Below are 25945 nucleotides of genomic sequence, written 5' to 3' on the forward strand. Positions count from 1 at the left end.
GAATATTATTCTTGAGCAATTATATATACTTGTTCCAGTGTTCTAACCTGATGACTAGTTTATCTATTACATCTGTTCCAACTTGGATCAGCAAACATTATATTTGCTAGTCTAAATTCCATGTCCTCTGTGTGAGGGTATTGGTATTTAGCATCTTCTATTGTGTATTCCACATGGTTAGCTGTAAGTTGAGCTTATGTAGTCACCGTGTCTCAATGTAATTTGAAAAGCTACATCTTTGTGTATACCAGTTGTGGACCGGGTGGCTCTCATGTATACCTTAGTTTGAGTTTGATATGCCTTTCTATGCTTTCTTTCTTCTTTGACAGCAGTATGTTCCTTGCCCCCCCCCCCCCGATATCCTAAAATCTAATACATTGAAAAAAATATGATGTCTTAAAAAAGCAGTAGAGTCTAAACTCTAAACTTAGTTGTCCGTCAAAGGAGGAATTAGGTATTTTATATATTTTGTTACGATTGCATTTGTATTATGTATGTGTAGTTACTGCTTAAATCCCTTTGTTTTTCATTTATACGATCACCTTCCACCGGCATTCCTCTAGGGAGGTGATGCGGATCTAACCATATTCCCCACACTTCGAAGGAACCCTGTTTTCCTGGTCAGCTGTGATTATCAATGTGATATGAATAGCTGCACCCTTGTGAATACAGATTGTGGCTTGTACTTTAGATGGATTTGTGTGTTGTATTTTTGTTCTTTTTAAGTCCTTGTGTGTTTATGATCGCCCAACCATATATATCGCAGAAGACAGAGTAGGATGTGATGCTACTTGAATTCTTTGCAAAGGTCCTCTGGGTGTATAATTTTTCAAGCAAGTAAAGATTATTTGTACGTCTATAGATCATGTCTTTGTACAAACTTTTGGACTTTTTAAAGTATTCTTTTCCAACTTAACAAAGTGAACCTTCTTTGTTCTTTGTTATAGTCATGATTCTAAAAAGCGGCGGAACTTGTCAGGTAGAGCAATCTTTCGGTGATTAATCTGATAATCGGTGATTAATCAGATTAATTAATAGAAGTATTAATCGGAGTATTGATCGTATGTGTTTAATAAAATAAAAAAATAATTAATTTATTAAACTAAATATAATAATTTAAGCGAAAACTGGAGTGATTAGTAGAATTATAAAATCGAATCGGTATAATATATTAGAATGATTAATCGGTAAAATCAGTAATTTTAGAACGGAGGTTACAGTAGTTGATTCGGTTTATTTATTTGAATTGAAGATGAAGCCTTGATTATAATAAAATATATAAAAATGAGTGCAAATCTCATTTTACTATATATTTATTTTAATACTTGAACTCAATCTTAATGAATTGTGTTCACATTTCACAAGACCATTTTAACAGGAAATTAATTTCAAGTTGCAAATATTATTATTTTTTCCAGTACTTTATTCAAAATCTATTACAAATGACATAAATTTAAAGATAAGAAATTGAAATTCTAATAAAGTTCGTCAAAAAATCATCAAAACATATTACAGCTTTAACATGTGAAACCAAAGTACATAACTACATATAAAATCTGTATCGAACACACACACTTCTGTGTGAAAATCAGTCAGCAAAAATGGGATCCTCAGTGAATCTATCTATAACCCCAGTTACAACTCAGTTTCTATCTTCTTGTTCTACTTCACCACCTCGTTTACTTTGTCTTAAAAACATTTCTAATCCCTCTTTGTTTAATCTTAATCCTACCCTTTCTTTATTATCTCTTCATGCTTCAAAGCGAGCCACTAACAATTATACCCAGGTTCTTGATTTTCTCTTTTACTTTATGTACATGTGTGTGTGTATTCATGTTTTTTAATTGTAAGTACTAAATTTGAGTTTGGTAGTATCTGATATGAGTTGGGTTTTTGATCATGTGTGTATATCTATGTTTTTTTAATTGTAAGTATTGATTTGAGTTTGGTAGTATCTGATATGAGTTGGGTTTTTTATCATGTTTGTATATCTATGTTTTTTAATTGTAAGAATTGATATGAGTTTGGAAGTATATGATATGATTTGGGATGTTGATCATGTGATGGATTTATTTGACTTGGGAATTATTTGATATGATTTGGAAGGGTGATAATTTTGCGGGTGATCGGCGTGATTGGAAGCAAAATTTGGATTTTTATGGGGATGATGATGAGGAGGAAGATGATGAGGAGGAGGAAGATGAGGAAGAAGATAGAAGTTTGGATCTTTTGATTATGTTTGTTCAGAATGTGTTTAAGAAGATTTCTCGAAAAGCCCGGAAAGCTATTCGGTCCGTTTTGCCTGTTAATATTTCGACTAAATTGGTATGTGTCTTCATTCACGACTCATGGTTTTTATTCTCTTTTATGTGAAGTTGAATTTGAAGAATTATAAAAGTTGCTATAGTAATTGGTTAAACATGCTTTAGCTTTGGCCAATTATGTTGTCATTATTCCGAATGTGTACATATTTTTTAGCTCGATGATAAAAGTTTTGGCTAAATTTAAAGGCAGGACAGTGAATGTTGTATATATATAACCAAAACTAATTACAAATGGAACCTTTTTTATGGATTGGAGGGAGTATACACAAGTCAGGCATGTGTTACTGTATCAATTTTCCCTATCTATATAAAGTTTGGATCATTGTGTTAGTTTAAGTTATCCTATGAATGGTCTTTTTTGTCAACGATTATTAGTTTGTCAGGATACTTGTAATTCAGATACTGCACAATACCTTAGTGAGGTACCATATCATATTTGATTTATATTGCTATCTAATCTCCTCTGGTCTCTACTCGCATAGCATTCCTATTGCTAACAATAGCTATATGCGGGGTATATTATAAAGAATTGCCCACACATTTATTGGTTTTTTGGTGGGTAAAATTTGTACTCATTAGAAGCTAGCATTGTATTGTAACATTGATAATTGGCAATGTCGGACTAAATGTGCTTTCACAACTTCTGTTAAATGGATAAATTAATATAAGATTAGGCATTTAATATTGTGCAGGCTAGGAAGCAGAGTGTTATACTTTTGATGACATCTTTTTGCTAAAGATGACTACTAGCATAAGTTTCAGGATAATATGTCCGACATTTAGCGAGTACATATATCATGTTTTTAACTCGTAATAGTAAAGAAGCACTGCAATGCATGTCTTACTCTTCGCATATCTGTTGCATTCACCTTCAAATCCGGGTTGTACGATATGTCTATGCTTTACCGTTGCAAATTTTAAGGACTATCACCCACCTGTTGCTAGGAATCAACCGAGACGATAGAACGGTCTGCAACAGAACTAGTCTCAAATCCAAAATATGTATTCTAATGTAGATCCTGCAATGCTCGAGGTTCAAATTTTGCAATTTGATGCACTATTTCGTGCTCTTGATGTTATCTTTAAACATTTATAGACATGGTTTTATATATTAAGCAATCGTTTAATAGAATTGAAGAATTGATGTTATAACATGAACAATTATATGAATTATGAATGTTATAAGTCTGTATCAGCTTATCTACCAGTGTTTGTCGACCCAACTTATAAGTTGAATTTATAACTTATAAGATGATAAGTTGAATGTTAGTAACGACGTACTTTTTTTTCAACTAATTTTGATTTTTCGCTGATTTATTAATCTCATTTGTCTTATAAGTATTCTTCTACTTATCACTTATAATTCACTTATTCATTTTAAGTCGTAAGTTACTTATTTTAAGATTTCCTAAACGGGCACATAAATATTATTATATAAAGATAATTTAATTGTAATTGATTAAGCATTTTATAGTTAAGCAAGTAGATTGTTAGAATCATTCTAGATTATAGTTGTAGGATAATTAAACAAATTGTTTCTTTTTTATTTAGTATTTTTCTTTTTCACTAACTTTGGTTATTCTTTGAATTTTAGGAAATCAATAAAAACAATGGTATATTCAATAATAATTAGCAAAAAAAAATTGGTATATTCAATAATAAAGAGATGATGAATATTCTGAAGTGATGAATATTTGATTCATCTGTGGATTTATTTGTCCTACATCAGTTTATCTATGGACTTTGTGGTTCACCTAATCGTAATTAAATCAGGTTCGTAAGTTTGCTAAGGGAAGAATCCCCGGTCCCTAAAAAGAGAATACACAAGTAAAAGTTGTTGATAGTCTCCAATTTTCACATACCTTTAGCGTGATTGATGTATCCAATGTCTGCCTCCAAAACAACAGAGAGAGCTAAAGTACTTGTAGAATAATTGATCAGCTAAGTAATTAGCTGGTCTGATAAGTATGAACTTATTGGCATTCTGCTGATGCTACAATACTGCTATTGCAATATTACAATGCTATAATATCCTGGAAAATCTCGTCTTCCTTCTTTTTTCTCAATATTTTGACGCTATATCTGTAAAACGAGCCAATCTACAGTGCTTATTATGCATTTTATTTGATATTCTACTGCAGAAAAAATTAGTTAAGCATGTATTCAGCAACAATTATTTCATTTAATGTACTTAATACTCTCTGTAGATGATAATGTCAATGAAGTCTATTTGTGCATCAGCATTACATTTGCACACACTTTACTACAAACTGTAATTGTCGCATCTTTTATAGACCATGGGAAGCAACTTCTACTAAGAAGTCACCAATTTAATTCAAAAGCATTCTCCTGGTTAAATATTTATATATGGTTTAATATGTTGTAATTGTTATCTTGGTTGCTCATATTTCATTAACATTAGTATTTAATAATTCATTATATATTTAGTTCTACAAAGCATATACTGGATTCTGGACACGGAAACAACTTTTATGGCATGAAATTGTACTTGTCATTTCTTATTGTCTTTTCATCTATGTTTTTCTCTCATAGGTGGGATTTTCCGTTAATGGCATCATAATCCTTGCATTTTTGTGGATTCTGAAAGCCTTTCTTGAGGTATTCTATTAGTCCCTACTAGAATTATCTTGATATGTTATGAAACATATAATTATTATTTTTTTAAATGCTAGTGCAGCTGTTTAGAATAGTATTATATTTGAATTTTATTATAATTAGATGGCTTATAATTAGAGATTGGAGGTAAGTTATTGTTATTAGAAGGTGAATGAGTAGTTTACCTGCAGTTTGAGCTATAAATTACAGAGTCTTACATATTGCTCAAACTATCTGTCAGCACCTCCAGGTGCTCCTTGTCTATTTTACTTGGACTCATCATTTTAAGCGTGGTACCCTTATCGAATCCTTAAACACTCATACTCAGCGTCTGCTATGTGTCTGATCATTGGGTTAAATGTGGACACTAGCATTTTCTCGATTGAGTAGTCACTTTCTTTTTGACAGGACACATGAAATAAACTTAGAATGCTAAAAGAAAGAGGAAGATGAAAAAAGAATAAGAGGATAATACGACGCTGCATCAGTATTAATGTAAGACGTGTATTGGTAATAGAAATCCAATATAATAAGTTTAACCGTTTAAGAAAAATCATTGTCATCTGCTACAAAATCATGTTAAATTTTTTGTATGATATTTTTTTCCGATGTACCTGTCTATTACACGTTATTATGCTGTCCACGATAAGGACAGTTTCCAGTGTTGGTAGTTTCAGAATAATGAGTCGGCCACTTATATCGGTGTCGTGTTTGATACTCTGCATGACTGCATCCGAGTTCGAGCAAGAAAGCCTCTAGTAAAAGTCTGCAAGTTACATATAGCAAATTTTGTGTCGCTCTCAGAAAGTCGACATGGAAGTTTATATAAATTAGACCGGCTTGTGAAAAGTCCTTTTAAATTCGTTGAGAGAGTAAATGGTTAGATTTCTTGTTAATTGACATTCTACTTCCAGTTTTGTTTCTGATATTCATTTTTATAGACCTCTTCCAAGGTTTTTAGTGCAAATAACTAAAGTTCATAAAAGAAAGGATATATATAGTCTTATGATTCGATCAAGCTTTGGAATGATCCAAACATGTTATGGGAAATTACATAATGGGGAATATAAAGGGCACAGGTATAAAGGCAGATATTTGGTGGTGACTGCAGCTATGATTAGAGAAAATATATTGTTGCATCATGGATATAATAATCCAGTTATAACTTATTACCCTATATAAGAATTTATGATATTTTTGTTATGACATTATTGCTTCTGGATTTGTTATCTGCTTCATCCACACATTTCATAAACTGTTTTTTGTTGCCTCCAGGTTATCTGCACTCTTGGAACTGTAGTATTTGTTAGCATCTTACTAGTTCGTTGTGTATGGACGGGGATATCATATTTGCAAGATACTCGCAGGCAAAGGACAGACGAATTTGATGATGTGTGGACTAATACGCAACCTGTTAACTGATTAATAAAGAAAGATGAAGTATTTTAGGATTATGAGAAACGAACCTCTGGTGGTTTCTCGGTAACGAATGGTATCCTATTGAGAAGGGGTCTACAAGCTATTTTGTTCTTGAATGTCATATATATTGTCCATTTCAAGCCATATATACATATAGCAGATTTATAGTTTCCACCAAGTTAGGTTCTGGTGGTGCATACCAAAATTAAGAAGATCGACAGGAAGCCGTTCGATCTTACCTCACTCCTAGATTAGCAACATACCCTACACTTGTACCATGTTTATAATAGGAGCATGTTCTCGGCTACCTCAATAAGCTATGTAAGAAAGCTCCATGGGAGCTCCTTTCGGATGCATGCACGAAACTTCTCTATTTACAGTTTTACTTGGTATATTATATGCAATTTCGCACCATCAGTCTGATCACCATCCTTTCCCCATTCTCCGAAATTGCATAAACTGCTCTTAAAAGAGGTAATTTGTGATTTGCATCACTTTAATTTGGGTTGGACCGAGAGGCAAAGCAGATAATCAAATCATTCAAAGAATATTTATCTTATTGTATTGTCTTTATCCTTGGGGTTACTATCTTAGTAATTGTCATTTGGAAGTAATTTATACTTATATGATGTTTGACTTTCTAACACACATATTTAGGAGATTTGACTATATAGTTAAAATAATTTTTTTCAAAAAATTCTTTTTGTGAATAAAAGTTTTGATCTCATATTTTTATTAAAAAAAGAATTTCTTAAAAATAATAATTTTAGCTATGCGGTCAACCATCCTAAATATGTGCGTCAAAAAATTAAACGTCATATATACAAAAATAGAGGGCACACATAAAGTTAAACGTCATATATAAAAAAACAGAGGGAATACCGTATAATCAATTTGGTCTTATTATAATATCATAATGGTGTTATTGTAATATTTTCTAGTTTTCGTTTGGAAGTAATTTATTATATATAATCAACTTGGTCTTATTATAATGGTGTTTTTCACAGACATTGCCTGAGAATTACGTTTTAGGTGAAATAGGTGAAACTTTGTCACATACATGAAGTTTCAAACCAATTTCCAAACGTAAGAAACTAGCATTTGCTGTAAACAATTATATAGTAAAGCTCCTCATATACAATCATTCTTTCAGCTTACAAACACTATTTTCATCCCTATGGCTACCACAAGCAATCACATTTCTTCTTCCTCATGTACACCTTGCTGGGATGTGTTCTTGAGCTTTTACGGTAAGGACACTCGCGAAAACTTTACTGCACATCTTTACTCTGCTTTAGTTCGGGCTGGGATTCTAACCTTCAGGGATGACCCTGAACTCGACAAGGGCGAAGAAATTTCACGTGGACTACTTAATGCAATCCATGGTTCTCAGTTACTAATTGTCGTTCTCTCACAGAACTACGCTTCTTCAAGATGGTGCCTTGATGAGCTAGTAGAGATCCTTACTTGCAAGAGAACCAGCGGAAATGTGGTGATTCCTGTATTTTACTACATTGATCCTTCACATTTACGGTACCTGAAAGGGGGTTTTAAGGATGCTCTTGATGTTCACAAGACGCGTTACTCTGTTGATGTTATAGAAAAGTGGAAATCTGCTCTTGCTGAAATCGCAGAGCTATCAGGATACCATCTCAAAACGGATGCAACTGAGTACGTTTCGTTTCCTTTATTTGTTGTTTTACTAATCTAATTTAACTATGTGCGATTATTGTAACAGGAATGAGTCAGAAACCATTGAAGATATTGTGGAGAATGTCACACCACTTATATCTACAAAAGATTTGCAGCTTGGGGAATATCTGGTGGGCATAGATTCTTCTGTTGAAGAGATATATAAAAAACTGAACATGGAGTCGAATGATGTTCGTGCCATTGGGATCTGCGGGATGGGAGGAATTGGTAAAACTACAACTGCCAAAGCTTTCTACAATAAATATTTTGACATTTTCGACATCAGTTGCTTTGTTGATGATTTGAAACAACATTCACAGGGAGGTAGTTATCTACTTCCTTTACTTCAGCAACTCTTAGTTAAGCTTTTCAGAAGGACGGATTATAAGATACTTGATGTTAAAAGTGGAGAAAGACAACTGAAGCAATTTCTTCGCAATAAGAAAGCTCTCATTGTTGTGGATGATCTGGACCAGTTCAGCTATTCAGAATTTCTGGTAAGGGTTTGCAACTTGGTTTCTTCCGGAAGTAGAATTATTTTCACAACACGAGATGCAAACCTGGCAAATCAATTAAAGGAAGATGTATCAGGAGTAGATATGTATATGATGAGGGTATTGGAACAAGTTGATTCACTAGAGCTATTTAGCTATCATGCCTTCCGAAAACCAACACCTCCTGAATGTTTTAAAGAGCTTACAGTAAGCTTTACAAAATATGCTGGAGGTCTTCCGTTAGCTCTCAAGGTATTGGGTTCATCTTTGCTCGGGAGGACTGATGTGTCCTTCTGGAATGATAAACTTGTAAAGGTTCAAGAAATCGGAGAGAATGATATACATAAAATCCTTCAACTGAGCTACGATGAATTAGATGATAAGACACAGAAGGCAATTTTCCTAGATATTGCATTCTTCTTCGTTGGAAGAAACAAAGATGAGGCTGTTCATGTATTCCGATCAAGTGGTTTCTTTCCAGATGTTGGTATACCAGTTCTGCAAGAAAGATGTCTACTGACAGTTGATAAGAACAATAAGTTTCAGATGCATGATCTCATCCGACGCATGGCAAAAGAAGTTGAATCCAAGCACGGGAATTGCAGGCGCTTGTACTTGCATCAAGGAAACACAGGCTCAGCTATGCAAATTCTAGAGGTAATATATAAATCTCTTTCACTGGCAATGACCTGTGTAAGGGCTCGCTGCTGCTTGGATAAGTTTGTGTCAAATCAGAAAATATTACGTCGACTTCATCGTATATTGAAGGACTCATCATAAAGCAGACAATGTCGACAAAAAGGCACTTCACTGCCGAAATATTTAAAAGGCTGCCCAACTTGAGGTTACTTGAAATCGTCGGTGCATGTGACATCAAGGGAAATTTCGACAATTCATTATGTGAGTTAAGGTGCTTCTGCTGGCATCATTGCCCCTGGACGCAATTGCCTTCTAGTTTTCATCCACAAAAACTCGTCTCCCTTGACATGCCATGTAGCGAAATTAAGACATTGTGGAAGGGCACCAAGGTACGAAATGTACATGTTCTATTGTGGTATATACTTAAATTTTTAATTTATAGAATTTGATACAGTATCAATAAGGTGGTTTTGAAAGAACTGTAACTGTGATCACTTGTATGTTGTTTTAATCAGCCTTTTTTGAACTTGAAGACCATTAATCTAAGTTACTCGAGGAAGTTGAAAATCATGCCCGACTTCACTAACATAAAACTCGTTGAGAAGTTGTTATTCCGCGGTTGTAAAAGCCTGAAACAAGTCCACCCATCAATTGGACGATTGACGCATTTGAGTCATTTGGATTTGGGAGAATGCAGCCAGTTGAAGGAATTCACTGAGCCAATTGCAAAACTGACGAAATTAGTTCATTTGGATTTGCATTGGTGCGTGGATCTTAAAAGACTACCCGAGCTTATCATACAGTTGACTGCTCTGAGCAGCTTGAATTTGAGTAGTTGCCGCAATCTGACACAATTGCCTGAGCAATTAGGTGATATGAAATGCTTAAAGATGCTTGATGCGAGTTATACATCAGTTGAGAAACTTCCGGATTCAATTGGTCAGCTGAAGAAATTGGTTGATTTGAATTTGGGCCATTGCAAGAAGCTTCTAAAGTTACCTGAGCAAATTGGAAATATGAAAAGCTTGAAATTGTTTGATGCAAGTTATACTGCAATTGAAAGCATTCCAGACACATTCTCAGGCCTTGTTAATTTGGACGAATTGCACTTGAGATGGTGCCAAAACCTTACAAGTCTTCCAAATAGCTTTTGGAAGCTGAAGGTTCTTCGAGTACTGGTTCTGACTGGGAACTCAAAGCTCAAGCAGTTGCCTGAACAGTTGGGGAAGATGCAATGCTTAGAAGAGCTTCGTGCACCTGGTACAGCAATCGAAGAATTGCCAGATTCTATCGGACAACTGAGTAGGTTACGGTTATTGAATTTGCAATCCTGCATGAAGGTTAGAAATCTTCCTAGCAGTATATGGAATCTTACATCACTTTCTTCATTATATCTTTATCCAGAGAACACGGATAAAATTACTATACCTGATATAGTGAAAGATATGAACTTGAAAAGTCTAAAACTGAGATGTAATGCAAGTTCATGGCTGCCTCTGATTCTAAGTTTCTCTTCTCTGAAAAAGTTAATTCTTACTGATGAGAGCCCGAGTATCTCTCCAAATGAATCGTATAGTCTTCATAACCTTTCCAACCTACAAAATCTTACATTGTCTAGTTCTACAAGACGCAACTGCTGCTTTCCGGAACTTCCTCTAAATATAACAACTTTAACCATAACTGACTATGCAACACTGAAGATGCTACCAGATCTATCAAGCTTGAAACAGTTGAAATGTTTGCGTGTAAGGAGATGCATCAGCCTTCAATTATTTCCCCCACTTCCTCCTCGTCTTGAAAAACTTGAGGTTCACGAATGCACAAGGCTACAAGATCTACCAGATATGTCAATGTTGAAGGAATTAAAACATTTGAAATTAAGGCAATGCATCAATCTGACATCAAATAGTTTGAAGCAGAGTTTTCTTCAGGTCTCTCTCCCTCCCTCCCTCCCTACCTCGCTCTCTCTCTCTGTCCGTCCCTCGCTCCCTCATCAAAGACGCAAACTCGCACTTATATAAATCTGTCCACATTTTTTATATGTTACAGGTAGGACAGAATAAATTTCATTTATTAGTAGCTACAATACCAAACAAGGAGGTTGCGGAATGGTTCAGCTACAAAAGCAGCGGGAATACATTATCTTTTACCGTCCCGCCAAATTCAGGAGATAACTCGTTTGGTCTCGGGCTCTGGATCGTTTATAAACACAAATGTACTGATAAGGGTGGTTTATACATGAGAGTTGTTATTACTAATAGAACAAAGAATACTAAAAAGAAATATAACATTTCATTACCAAAGGATATAGTGGTGGGTGAAGTAGAGTCGAGGGTAGAATGTATAAGGTACAACACAATGAAAAGTGGAGATAGAATCAAGATTTCATTTGAAAGATTATTAAGAAATTTTGAAGCTTTGCTTACTGGTGGTTTTGGAGATGCTAGGGTGATGAAGTGTGGAGCTCATCTGATACCGATAACACCCTCCCGTTCCTGTTAATAATTTTACCTGAAAACACTTGGTCATTGTTTCTAGTTTATAAAATATATTTATGTAAAATTGTAAACTTTTCCCCCTAGGAATTTTTTGCTCTCTATACCCTATTCTTTCCTGGTTACGCTAATTAAACATGCAGATTTTCATTTAAACCCTTTAATACTCTACAAAAGATAAAAATTATCATCATCAAGAATCAAGGTAAAAACATAATACCCGAACAGAGACATTCCCAACAACGCAAACATAGCATTCGAAAAGAAAAAAATTCATATCACACAAGGAAAGACTTGCATAGTCACACCAACATCATTATTGAAAAACAGTTTAGTGCACAATAAGACATAGAACAGCGCTAGTAACACAGTTTTAGCATAGGACATCTGAAAACGTCATAAGAAAGAAATCCACCAAAGGTCACATTATTATGGTTCATGTTTCCTTCAGTAGTCATCACCCTCATCACCTTCATCCTCACCACCTTCAGCACCAACCTCTTCATAATCCTTCTCAAGTGCAGCAAGATCCTCACGAGCTTCTGAGAACTCGCCTTCCTCCATTCCTTCACCAACGTACCAATGCACAAAAGCACGCTTTGAGTACATGAGATCGAACTTGGTGTCAATCCGGGAGAACACCTCAGCTACACTGGTTGAATTAGAGATCATGCATACAGCCCTTTGAACCTTAGCAAGGTCTCCACCAGGAACAACAGTGGGTGGCTGGTAGTTGATACCACACTTGAAACCAGTTGGGCACCAGTCAACAAACTGAATGGTACGCTTGGTCTTGATAGTAGCAACAGCTGCATTCACATCCTTGGGGACAACATCACCACGATACATCAGGCAGCAAGCCATATACTTACCATGCCTGGGATCACACTTTGCCATCATAGAAGAAGGCTCAAATGCACTGTTGGTTATTTCTGCCACAGAAAGCTGCTCATGGTATGCTTTCTCAGCTGAGATCACAGGTGCATAGGAGGAAAGCATAAAGTGAATCCTGGGATAAGGGACCAAGTTGGTCTGAAACTCTGTGACATCAACATTCAAGGCCCCATCAAACCTCAGAGATGAAGTCAGGGAGGAAATCACCTGAAACAATTCAGCATAAATAAACAAGGTCAACACAACTAATCCCCTGAATTCAAAGGTAACAATTTTTAAACTGAAGATATGAATAGACCTTTGTAAAACTGCAGAAAGGAGGCAACCAAATTTGTTACCTGAGAAACAAGCCTGTTAAGATTGGTGTAGGTTGGACGCTCAATGTCGAGTGAGCGCCTGCATATGTCATAAATCGCTTCATTGTCAAGAAGGATAGCAACGTCTGTGTGCTCAAGGAGGGAGTGTGTCGAGAGGACACTGTTGTAGGGCTCAACAACTGAAGTTGAGACCTGTGGTGAGGGGTAGACAGTAAACCCAAGTTTGGATTTCTTTCCATAGTCAACAGACAGACGCTCTAGAAGCAAGGAACCAAGACCTGATCCGGTGCCTCCACCAACAGCATTGAAAACAAGAAACCCTTGGAGTCCTGTGCAGTTGTCAGCAAGCTTTCTGATACGATCTAGGCAGAGATCAACAATTTCTTTTCCAACTGAAACAGTAAACAAAGAGATTAATTTAATTACCTGGGCACATCGGCACATGTAAACAGTATAGAAAAAGAATGAGAATTAGTAAACAAACACAACTAATTACTTGTGTAGTGACCACGAGCAAAGTTGTTTGCGGCATCTTCTTTGCCACTGATCAATTGCTCAGGGTGGAATAACTGGCGATAAGTTCCAGTCCTGACTTCATCAATCACTGTGGGTTCAAGATCCACAAACACAGCCCGGGGAACATGCTTTCCTGCACCAGTTTCGCTGAAAAAGGTGTTAAAAGCATCATCTCCTCCGCCAACTGTCTTGTCTCCTGGCATTTGGCCATCAGGCTGTACATACAAAGACAAATAGAAAAACTTAGAAATATTTCAAAATACAAATAGTGCTTCTCATGCAAGTAGTGTTTTTGCAGTCGGTGCTAAATCATATTATAAATCTTGTTATATTTATCATTCAAACTATTTTCCAACTAACACTAAACTAATAAGCATACGTTCTACCACTAAACAACCGTTCAAACATTAGAAATATTCAAAAACAAACAAAATCCATGGATCTCAACAACTGTACCATCCCTATACACATCTAAAGTTCTAAACAAACTATACATTATCTTAACTCACTCAAAAATCTATTTAATTGCACATCGGAAACATCAAAACATAGACTAAAATCAATTACAACAAACCTAATCATTTTAAATCAAATTCTCCATATCTAATGAACAATTACTTACAGATTATAATCATACAAACAACAGATCTAATCATGATCTGGAGAAAACTAACAGTTTTCGAGATGCTAAAACCACACATCTTTATACACACACAAACACATTGATCTATATGTAAATAAATGAAATATATAGGATAAAGCGAGGTTATTACAGCACAAATCAAATATTATAACATTTCGAATCATTTCGATCGAAAATGTACAGATCTAATAATCAATAACAAAATTCACACCTAAGAATCCAAAAAAAACACCGATCCAGTGAAAACTAACAGTATTCGAGATACTAAAACCACACATCATTACACACACACATTGATCTATGTAAATAAATGAAATATATAGCGATTAAGCGAGGTTATTAGAGCATAACTCAATTACAACATATCAAATAATTTCGATCTAAATCGTGCAGATCTAATAATCAACAACAAAATTCACACTAAAACACAACAGATATATATACATAATCACACACACAAAAACACAAATACATTCATATAATTGAAAAAAATTATCATTTCAATTCAAAATCTACAAAAACGCGAACATATAGATACAAAAAGTGTGTGTACATATACCTGAATGCCGTGTTCGAGGCAAAAGAGCTCCCAGCAAGCATTTCCGACCTGAATACCGGCCTGACCGATGTGAATCGAAATGCACTCTCTCATCTTTCAATCAAATCTATACACACACAATTTGTATCTATATAATCTATACAATGAAACGAGAATTGAGAAAAAGAGGAGAGCAAAGGTGAAAAAACCTAATAAGCGTTTATTAAGACGCCTTTCGGAATGAAGTATGAGAATGAGAAGCAAGCACAGGCTTTGCTGCTGTATTTAAAACAAAAATATTGGGGGTTATTTTTTAACCGGGGTTAGGTTAGGGATAATGTACAAGCTTGACATTTATTCCTGAATTTTAAAAAGTAAGGGTAAGTTAATTAAAATAGTTTTATTTTTTCTCGTAATTATGTCGCAAATTTTAAAAAAAAATGAAATAAGTGATGATAAATTTAAATTTAACACATTTTCATTTTAAAACTTTCATTATAAAAACGGCAAAGACAATACTTTACTTTTTAAATACTTACGTTCTTCGTCCTTACTTAATTTCTCTTTTATCTCATTTTTTTCTTTATTTCTCTTTTATCTCATTTTTTTCTTTATGATCATTGCAAATATTCTTTTTTTACAAATATATCTTTTAAAATCTGTTCAAAGAAGTTTTCGGATTGAGTCAGAGTTTAGCCTAGACGATATAGATTAAACTCATAATCATTCGAGTTATCCAATTATATTCCTCATCGTAAATCTTCAACTAATATATTTGAATAAAATATAAAATATGTCTATTTATAACTATATATATATTATTTTATAAATATATAAAATATTATCATTAATATATTTAAAAATTATATATATATTAACTTTTATACATTAATTTAATGAAAATAAATATTATATAACTAATCTAGTTGACTAACAGTTAGTCTTTCCGTAGATAAGGTCCCCGGACAATTATCCGACTATAAAAAATATAAATTAGTGATAGAAATTAAGAAAAGTTAGTAGAGTGATGAAACTATTAATATTTAATATATATAGATCAACTAGATAAGGTCCCCGGTCAATTACCCGACTATTTTATAGTTATTTTATTTAAATTAACATAAAAAATTTATTAACATATGTATTAGGTACATGAAATAATATATTTTAAGTTGATTTAATTAATTTAAATAGTATTATTGACATATTGGAGTTTTTTTCAAATAAACTTAATGAAAATCATAAATATTTAATAATTATGATATGTAAAATAAATAGTATATATACATATTAAAAATTGTGATAAATATATTTTGAAAATATAAATTTTAAATAGATTAAGTATCCTAATAAATATTATTGATAAATAATAAGAAAATGTGAAATTAAATAAGTAGCTAGTAAAGAAAAAAGGAAAGAAAGTCGGGGGAAAGATGAAAAATATTTTTTAAGAAAAATAATATATATACATATATATATAATTGATGAGTAATTTAAATAAAAATATTAATGAAATTCAATATTTTGAGATACGGTGAGAAGAGATAATTAGTGGAATTAAAGAAATGGAGATGGACTGATGAAGAATTTGTGGATATATAAATGGATGAAAAATGGGTAGTAAAGATAATTAGTGGAAACAAATATGAAAAAGTATTAATGCAATATAATTAATAATTTTAAAGAATAAGAGAAGAAGAAGATGACATGTGTCCAATGTCAAGTGTACCTTTTTTAAGGATAGGGTGACACTTTATTTTTAGTATATTCAAAAAATCCGAAATTCGAAATCCGGTCCGATCTGATCCGGAAAAAAGCCTGAAAAGTCCTGATCTGGAAAAAGTCCGGGCCGGGCTCCTGGACCGGTTCGGCCCGGCCCGCGGGCCTTAAATGGGTCTCATTTTTTCTCGAAAATTCGGTCCGGCCCTGAAACCCGAAAAACTCGGATTTAAAAAAATCCGGATAAAAGCATGAGGTTTTTGATAAACCCGATTAAAATATCGAATTTTTTTAAATAAAATTTGAAAATATACAATACTTTTTATGATTTTTAAAATAATATATTATAATATTAGAAACAATTAAGATATTTATGATTATTTATATATTATATTAAAAATAATTATTTATTTTGGTGGATAAACTACTATATCTGATATATCAGAATATTATTTTCTCTAGTATTTAAACTACTCATAATTCGAGTTATAAAATATAAAAATATTTTTTTCATATATAAATAAAAAGCCCGGATAAAGTCCGGTTCGGCCCGATCCGGCCCGGCCCGCGGGCCTAAAACGAGCCTTATATTTCTTAGAAATCTCGGTCCGACCTGATTTTTAAAAAAATCCAACCCGATCCGTTTTTAAAAAAACGGACTTTTTAAAGTCTGGATAAAGTCCAGCCCGATGGGTTTTTTGTACATCACTGGTGTAGACTATGGTGAAAGAAGATAATAAATTTATAGTATAGAATTTTGAAAAAATTTAAAATATAAATACTCCCTCCATCCCAAAATATAAGTCTCTTTAACTTTTTACGCGTGCTTTAAGACGTATAAAAGTCATAGCTCCGCATATTTTTTTTTTTAAATTTCTTTTTTTGAATTAAAATTTAATATGTATACTTTTATTTAGAAAAATAAAATTTAAAAAATGATTTGTGGAACTATCATTTTACTTATCTTAAAATACGCGTAAAAAGTCAAAAAGACTTATATTTTGAGACGGAGGTAATAATTGAATTGACGTTGACAAAAGAAAAATGTAAAAAAATAAGAATAATCGAGTACTATTTGATTGTGATTGTGTTGTTCGCAGGGGTTAGCTTTTAACTACGGTTGGGTTTTGTTTAAATTTCGATATTTGATAATTGTTTGTTGCCGCTCAGCTGTCAAAGGGGGTGTTTGGATTTTAACCTTTTGTGTTACGTGTGAGAGGTGATGATGGAGTATTGGAGTGGGTGTGACTTCGTTTTTAAGCATGTGCTTAAAGGGCCCGCCCTTAAATAATTAGTTTATGTAAATGATTAAAACTTTGTTTAGAAAAATCTGGTTACATATAATTTGTGTGCTAAAATAAAAAGATCACCGATTGAAATACATCCTCATAAAATATGATCATGCAAGTTAATATATAAAATAAATAGAAGAAAGTTTTACGGAGTTTTTATTTTTATTATGGAATCTTGAAATATACTTATATTCTGTAATTAAAATATTACGTAAAATATTACAGAATATATTAATTACGAATTATTTTATATAAATATTACTATTAAATGGAAATTTTCCAAATCTCATATATTTTACATATAAAACATGTATGTTCTATAATATAAATATGTATATTCTGCAAACAAAACATATTTTTGTAGAAAATATGCTTTCCAATTTTCTACTTATAAACTTGTATCTCTTTTGCTTAACTTTCATTAAATTAGTAAGTTTATGCAAGCTGATTCGCAAAATAATATGTTTTCAAATATTTTATGTAAAATTTTAATTACAGAATGTAGATTCCGGGAATAGGATTCCTGGACTGCTCTAAAAAATTAGGATTTCAAATAACTTAACTCTAAATAAATAAATTTATATATAATTTTTTGTGTTTTATTTTAATTATCTTTAATAATTATTATATCTTACTATTTATATAATTGTAATATTATTTTTTTCCAATTTTCAACTGATTGAAATTATGTTTTAAGACTTGGCAAAAAAAATTATGTTTTAAGATACGATTTTTACTAGGGTGAAAAACCACAATAATCATTTTTAAATAACAATCGCCCAAAATACCCACCAGAATTTTAAATTGTCCAAAATATCCCACCAGAATTTTAAATTGTTCAAAATACCCTGTAGATACTCCATTTTCAGTAGAGTATCCGGTTGATACTCAGGATGATACTCCTTTGTCAATGGAGTATCCACCCATATACTTGTTTGTGAGTGGAGTATCCACCCATATACTCCTTTGTCAGTGTAGTACATGTGAGATACTCATTTGTTAGTGGAGTATCATCTAAAATTTTAAAATTTTAAAATTCATTATTATTTTTTAAAAAATATTATTTTTTAAAAAAAGTGATACTCCACTAGGAAAGGAGTATCAGGATTGATATTTCACTAACAGAGGAGTATCTGCCATGATACTCTACTGATAAAGGAGTATCATCCTGATACTCCATTGAAAGTGGCGTATCATCCTGATACTCCAGTATCAGTGTAGTATCTGTTTGGTATTTTGGGCACCTTTTTCCAGAATGGGTATTTTGGGCAAAAGGACATATAAAAGAGGTATTTTGGTCATTTTTTCTTTTAATATAATTTTATTATTTTAAAGATACAATCTCATGTTTTCACGCCATGCGCGACACATACTGAAATCTCAGGCTCCCACTTTTGATTACCCAACATCCTCAATGCCCGTTTCTTTGTATTCATCTGAGAGTAAGGGCATTTTGATGATAGAAAATGAAAATTTGAGACATGTTTTAAATATTTTCTTGATATAATTTCCTAAAAGTAACTGTTAGAGGTTGTTTTTTTATAATGAGAACTTAAATTTTCATGTTTGGATCTAAATCATTTTTTTAGTTTAATTCATATAGAAATTGAGGTGAAATTAGTAGTTTGAAATGGGTTTGTGGGTTTTGTCCCATATTGATTAAGTAAAGAGGGGTGTAGTGCTTTATATAATAACATGTGCAAGAGTAGTATACAAACTACTAATGCATATGGATGTGCATGGTGTTATTATGTGCCTCGAGCACACACACATGTGTCGTCGCCTCGACACAACACGACTCGCTCGACTCGACCCAGGTCGATGGGCGAATGTCTCGGCGCCTCGCGTACGCGAGGTGACCCGGGTGAGGAATTTTACTGCTTGTTTAATTAAAATATTTACTGATTTGTTATATTATTTTAATATGAATATTGAATCTGTGGTAGCAGGTAATATTAGTAATTGCTTATCAGAATTATAAACTCTGGTCAGGATTTGCTGAGACTGATCCTGACGCCCCTGGATCAGAATTTGCTATGGCTGGTAAATATTGATGGGCTGGTCTGGATCAGGATTTGCTGTGATAAATACTGATTGTTACGTTTCTGATTCTGAAATATATTCTATTAAATGCATATTAAGTCATATGATTTATTTTAATTAATGAATATCTTCAGTTACGTTTTGGTTTTGTATTATAAACAAAACTAAACATTTGGGAAAAGATATACTGCAATCACATACTTGTGAAACCCTAGCTTTCATCTCTCTCTATTTTTCTCCTACATAACATACAGATAACATAGGTTTTCTGGGCGAGCTGAGGTCAGGTCGTTGTTGAGCTTTACGTAACTGTGGACGAATTGCTCTGTGTTGCTGTATCCTGGAAGTGGTATTGCTGCAACCCAACACAGCGTAAGTGGGGAAATAATCTCTTCAAGAACAATCTAGGCTCCTCGAAGGCTAGGCGCATCAACTGTTGATAGTTCTTTCAGATTACAGATTTGATAAAACTTCTGTTAGAGCTAAGTATTCTATCCTCTCTTTGTAAATTCAGTTACTGATTTATCTTGTTGTTTGCCTTCGTCTTTTATTTCGTTATTTGGTTTAATTTACATGTTCTTTTTAATTTGTGATATATAAAACTGCATCATGTTGCGCGTAGTGTTAATTATACCCAACGTTTGGTTCTTTAAACGCCCATCTTGAAAATTCATTTGAGATTATTATGAATAGTTTATAATCATAAAAATGTGATATCATTTGTTGGGCCGCAACCAAGTAAAAATTTCACAATAATATGTTTTAGTTTATCTTGAACGAGTCTGCACAAATTTATTTATTGTCATATTCCAAAATTATTATCTTAATAAGATTAATTAACTACTTATTAACCCCTGTGTTATAACCAATTTTCTCCCGACTCGGTCTTCATCCAGATGAATAGACTTCGGTTTGTAAAGAGAAGAATCTGAGGGATGATCCTTCGATTCATCTCCGGTGTGAGAATAGGTTAATTGATTTTGGTATGGATAATTCGGAATACGAGATAGTAATGTGATATGAGTGTGTTGAAAAATTATCTTCATCGTGTATATAACCTGGATTGTTAATGTTATACCCCCAGAGTTATCGATCGGTTCCACCAAATAAGGGACGTGGACGTTGTGGCTGACAGACCACATCTTCGTCTATCTTGGGCCGGTCCATCTTTGCTTTAACAAGACAGACACGCTTCGGCCCATAAGCATCTCTAGTCTTTATCGACCCAAGCTAACTTAATAGGCTTAAAAAGATGGGCTTCCAATATGTCCCTAGGCTTCGGTAAGGGGAACGCCTGGGCGAAGCCCAATCTTTTCAGCCCAACGACCAATTATCGGATGAACCTTAGTCTCCGGGGTTCCCAAGGACCTTTGGACAGGGTAGATGCTGCTTGGGGAGTCGCGACTGCCTTAATAATGACAGTTGTCCTGCCTCGAGACCATAACTGTCATCCTACCATTGAATCTCAAACGCTTATAATCTCAACCGTTGGGTTTAAATCCAACGTTTCTTAGACCAAGCGACTTAAACGTCGCACCCCTGGAACAGTATATATACTCCTCCTTCTTTCCCATTTCATTTTTTATCTCCCTCCCAACTCAACTCCATATTTTCAGAGCAAAGAAAACTCTCAGCAACACGGGCAATTCCAAGTCTAAGTTTCCACAACCGCCATATTTAGCCTTGAGCGCTTTGAATACAAGTGAATCTTTTATTTTAGAGTTTCATCTTTTGATTTTCCTTGCATGCGTGTTGAGTTTTATGAGTTTCGTCCTTTGATGGATGTTTCTTAGAATTTGGGAGAAGTTATTATGTTGTCCCTGGACCCTCTTTTCCTTTTTTTCTCTTTTTTTTATTTTTGGTCTAGAAGGAATTAAAGAGGGTACACGGGACTGTGGCGTGGTTTGAACACGCTTCGGTATATTCAAGCCTTGAAATAGTTTTCGGGAACTGTCCCCCGGGCTTTTCTTTCACTGTTCTGTGGACTTTTCGGGATTTAAAGATGGCATGCATGTGTGTTGTGGGTCTTGAACGTTCTTTAGAATGTCCAAGTCAGGAAACATACTCCGGGAGCCGATCCCCCATATCCCTACGAATGAAGCTTTCATCTCCTTCTTCGAATCGATCCTGGCCTATTGTACTTGGTCTTCCTCTTCTAGTTTTTTTCCTTTAGTTATGCAATCCGAGTACACAGGCTAACCTTTTATCATTTTCAGATGCAGAATTATGAATCGGTCCAACGTAGGAGGGTCTTCTATACCAGGTGGTCTGGCCCATTTTAGCGATATCGCCTCCTTCCCAGCTGCGAACAACCCCACATAGCCGAGGACTTCAGACATAGAAATATTCTATGAAAAATATCAAATTATGAGGGGGGGGGTTATCATCTCTATCAACCAAAGAGTTCATATCAAATTTTCAATACCCCTCACATCCCTTCGAGTTATGGAGACTATGTCATCGGGATTTCTGAAGCTGCCTCTAAATATGGTTTTTGTGTCCCTCTCCTAAAGTTGGTAAATAGTCTGTTCAGGCAGATGAAAATTGCCTTCTTCCAGATGGATCCGAACGGATTTATCCACATCAACAACTTCCAATGCTGATGCTTGGAGGCGAAGATTAGGCCTTCGACCTGGTTATTCGGGTTCCACTACGACTTCCGAAGGAACGGGAAGAGCCCGGGTTTCTATACTATCGGCCGAAGATCTGGCAGAGGGTATTGGGGCTTCACCAATTCTACTAATAAAAAACCACATACGTATCAGTGCTTTATCTCCGGAATTTATTTAGCAGAGTTCGGAGTTTGGCGTGAGGTCGAACCGACTCGGCTAATGATGCCCACCCTCGAGCGTTAGGAGGATATTACTTACGGGAAAATGGTGTCTTTTGATGTTCCCAAGCTGCCATTAACTGATAGTCGGGAAATAAACTGGATTTTTGCCCTATGGGGTATTGGTAACACCTTTTAGTCCTCCTCACATGTTTTACTTGTTTTCTTCTTGTGCTATTTTTATTTGTATAAATCTACTGATTCTCATGACTTCAGTATTTGACATTTTCTTGTGTATTTATTTTTGCAATGTCTTCCGGACATGAGGTGTTGGAAAGGAAATAACGTAAGGCCGAAGAAAAGCTTACTCTAGAGAGGGCGGCCGTAGGCACTTCTCGTCCAGAGGACCCCGACACTCGGGTGCCAATTCCTTCTCCTTCTCCTTCCCATTCTCCAACTCTTTCCTTGGAGTTAACCACCGAAAACCAGTTGGAAGCTTCGTATCCCTTGATTGACTCCCAAAAAGGGGAATGGCTCATGACGGCAGTGTCATTGAGACCTATGTCCCGAAATGGGGGTCTTCTCGGACTCCATTGTGACGAGGGCTCATGTATCGTCTTGGGAAATCAGGCAAGATCTCGGCTGCGTTCTCATGCTGCTGAAGGACCAACAGGTTTATGCTATAGTGGACCTTCCTGAGGTTTGCACCGAGATGAAGGCTCGGCTTTATATGGTATGTTTCGCTCTCCTTCTTCTTTACCTTTACCCTTTCATAATGCCTCTTTAGTATTAGCCCTGACTTGTATTTATTTTCCTTCTCTTATTTTTATTCCAGGAAGTTCCTTGGGCGGCTGCTATAGCCGGCAAGGTCCCGGATGCTCATGCCCGGATGAAGGCGACGAGCCAGCTCGAAGCCAGAGTCACCAAGGCCGAGGCGGAGCTCGGGCGGGAGTAGGGAGCAAGGGAAGTGTCTAAAGGTCAAGTTTCGGCCTTGGCTACTGATAAATGAAACTTGGAAGAGGAGGTGTCACGTCTGAAGAAGCGTGTGGAGCAGCGCAATGCTCAACTGAAGGCTTCCAGGAAGATGCTCCGAAAGGAGAAGAAGAAGCGGGAGCGGACGAAGGAACACTGCTTCTAGATGGGCTTCGACGAAGCCGTCGTTCGTGTTTTCAACATGGGATGGGACTACAAGATTCTGCTGGATGTTGGCATGGAAGATCTTGTCGGAAGGGTTGACGATGATGCGCCTATGGTCGTTTCTTCTGACCCAGACGAAGACCTTTTCGAATGATATAATTTTTTATTAATTTTAATTATTGTAAACTTATTGCCTTCGGGCTAGACTATTGTTGCCTTTGGGCTGATTTGCTGGTTTGCATTTGGGCTTGTAACATATAATATCTTTTCTATTGATGCATCTTTTATTCTTCTTAGCATCTTTTATTATTGTGTATATTTTTCTTTTATTTACTTTTGCGGCCTCACCTTTGGGCCTTAGTAAAATTTTGAAATGTATTACTTCTCCGGCCTCAACTTTAGGCCTTGGTAAAAATTTGAAAGATTTTACTTCTTCGGCCTCAGCTTCAGGCCTTAGTAGAATTTTAAAAGGTTTCACTTCTTCGGCCTCAATTTGGGTCTTAGTAAAATTTTGAAAAGTTTTTACTTCGTCGGCTATTCTGTGGGTTTTAGTAAAATTTTGAAAGGTTTTACTGTAACGTGTTGGAAATCTACATCTGTATTATATCATATTTATAATAAATTATGGGTATTAATGTGTCATTTATGTGTACTTATCTGTCAAACCCAAATTGTTACGTGCTATGTGTGTGTTCTGTGTCATTTCGGTATTTATAAATATTTTTCTGATATTTTATTTTGCATTTGTCGCTTTCATTTCAAAAGTTTTACGACCCAAACCATGATTTTAAAGCCAGTATTTCAAATAAAATAATGGGCCTTATTTTTCATCAAACGGCTTTTACCATCGCATTATTCTGAACATCTAGGCATTTTATAAATTTTCTCGTTTTACGAAAAATGACTTTTCCGGGCCCCATTGGGTGTTAAAAACCCCACAAAAATCATATTTTTATTTTTATAAAATTATAGGACTTTCATTTATATTATTTCTTTGCATTTTTGCAATATTCACAATTTTTGAGAAATTTTGGCATATATTGCATATATAAAATATTTATAAATTAAATTTTAATACTCAAAAAATTATAAAATTAGGGGCCTATTAATTTTAAAAAGTGTAGAATTAGGGACTTAATTTTATTTAGGGGTATTAATTTTACTACTATAAATAGCCTAATTTTTTATTTAATTATTATTAATTATAAACTGAAAATCAGAAATTAAATTATTTTATCTGCAAATCGGGTCGGGAAGAACTTGAATCGGGTAGAGAATCAAACTGTGATTTCCAGCTGATTTCTTCATCAAATCGTGTGATTCCAGTAACCAAATCGAAGGTTTTGATATGTTCTTTCTGTTTTTGATATCAATTTCATGTTCTAATGCATCGTTTTTGATTTTCAAATTCTAAGGTTTATGTTCGAATTAGGACTTTTTGATTTCAGGGTTATTTTGATATTTTGATGATTGATATAGTTTTGTTAGATGATTTACAGTCGATTCATGGTGTTTAATTGAACAAACGATGTTTGTATAGTGATTCACGATTTCTAGGATTTATACCGAATTTTCAAATTACAACTCGATGATTTCTGTGAATCTTTGGTTCCTGAAAGGTTAGGGCTTTGATTGTATGTGTTCTTAGCTTTGATTTGCACTATAGAACGTTGAGTTTGATTTACAGAAACAAAAGATAGGATTTTGGCCGGAGTTGAAGTCGGTTTTGATCGGAGATGAAGATTCTGAGATGTTTTTGCTATGTTGTGGTCTGAATCAGATTGGTGAAGTGATTTGGGATTGAAACCCTGCGAAAAATGAACCAAACGGTTCCATTTTTTGCCTGAAAATGGCTCACCGGAATCTGCACCGGTGGCCGGATTCTGGCCAAAATTCGGCGTGTTCTTCACGACCCGGATTTTGACCCGTTTAACCCGTATAAAATACCCAGTTTTGATCTGTTTTGTCAGATGTCTGGTTTCTGATAAATGTTTCTGGATTTTTAATTTTATTTTATTTTTATTAATTTTAAAAATCAGAATTATTTATTTTATAAATTGACTAAATTAATTATTTAACTAATTGATTTATATTATAAATAATTCTGAATTATTTTCTAAAAATCAGATTGAATTATTTTATTAATTATTTATTATTTATTTATCAGTTATTTATTAGTTATCAATTATTTAAAAATGATTAATTATTTTGATAATTAATCAAATAATTTTCAATAAATCATAATAAATTCATTTTAATTCCAAAAATTATAGAAAAATCATTTTTACTTCTGATTTTTCTTAAATAATTATTTTTGGGTTTTAAAAATTAGTAATATTTATTTATAATGAATAATAAATTGAATTATAAGTGTTTAATTGATAATAATTAGACCGT

At 34.2% G+C, this 25945-nt stretch overlaps 3 protein-coding genes and 1 pseudogene across 4 annotated transcripts; 3 read left to right on the forward strand and 1 right to left on the reverse strand.

Moving 5' to 3' along the window:
- Positions 1-1505: 1505 nt before the first annotated feature.
- Positions 1506-6773, forward strand: LOC141687183 (uncharacterized). The gene is made up of 4 exons (XM_074492373.1): positions 1506-1787; positions 2107-2325; positions 4878-4943; positions 6216-6773. The coding sequence occupies exons 1-4, from the start codon at positions 1602-1604 to the stop codon at positions 6360-6362; spliced, it is 618 nt and encodes a 205-aa protein (XP_074348474.1). The 5' UTR covers positions 1506-1601; the 3' UTR covers positions 6363-6773.
- A 686-nt stretch (positions 6774-7459) lies between these two features.
- On the forward strand, positions 7460-12156 carry LOC141683355 (uncharacterized; annotated as a pseudogene).
- On the forward strand, positions 7537-8070 carry LOC141685001 (toll/interleukin-1 receptor-like protein). The gene has a single exon (XM_074490128.1). The coding sequence runs from the start codon at positions 7537-7539 to the stop codon at positions 8068-8070; it is 534 nt and encodes a 177-aa protein (XP_074346229.1).
- LOC141683354 (tubulin alpha chain) lies at positions 11931-14845 on the reverse strand. 2 transcript variants are annotated; one of them, XM_074488050.1, is made up of 5 exons: positions 14609-14845; positions 13387-13621; positions 12912-13282; positions 12320-12780; positions 11931-12237 (listed from the first exon to the last, which is right to left on the reverse strand). In XM_074488050.1, exons 1-5 carry the CDS (start codon positions 14699-14701, stop codon positions 12039-12041), a joined length of 1359 nt encoding a protein of 452 aa, XP_074344151.1. In that variant the 5' UTR covers positions 14702-14845; the 3' UTR covers positions 11931-12038. The 2 variants fall into 2 exon arrangements, with proteins under 2 accessions (XP_074344151.1, XP_074344150.1); XM_074488049.1 differs by having other exon boundaries at positions 11931-12780; positions 14609-14844.
- Between the last annotated feature and the right edge of the window lie 11100 nt (positions 14846-25945).

Source organism: Apium graveolens, chromosome 9, assembly GCF_009905375.1.
Source record: "Apium graveolens cultivar Ventura chromosome 9, ASM990537v1, whole genome shotgun sequence".
Taxonomy (NCBI): domain Eukaryota; kingdom Viridiplantae; phylum Streptophyta; class Magnoliopsida; order Apiales; family Apiaceae; genus Apium; species Apium graveolens.

Coding starts and splice junctions, on each gene's coding strand:
- LOC141685001 (XM_074490128.1), top strand. CDS start 7,537: ATGGCTACCACAAGCAATCACATTTCTTCTTCCTCATGTACACCTTGC.
- LOC141687183 (XM_074492373.1), top strand. CDS start 1,602: ATGGGATCCTCAGTGAATCTATCTATAACCCCAGTTACAACTCAGTTT. Junction 1,788..2,106: donor CCACTAACAATTATACCCAG/GTTCTTGATTTT, acceptor ATGATTTGGAAG/GGTGATAATTTTGCGGGTGA. Junction 4,944..6,215: donor TTCTGAAAGCCTTTCTTGAG/GTATTCTATTAG, acceptor TGTTGCCTCCAG/GTTATCTGCACTCTTGGAAC.
- LOC141683354 (XM_074488050.1), bottom strand. CDS start 14,701: ATGAGAGAGTGCATTTCGATTCACATCGGTCAGGCCGGTATTCAGGTC. Junction 13,622..14,608: donor GCCTCGAACACGGCATTCAG/GTATATGTACAC, acceptor TTGTATGTACAG/CCTGATGGCCAAATGCCAGG. Junction 12,238..12,319: donor TCAACCAGTGTAGCTGAGGT/GTTCTCCCGGAT, acceptor GAAGGAATGGAG/GAAGGCGAGTTCTCAGAAGC.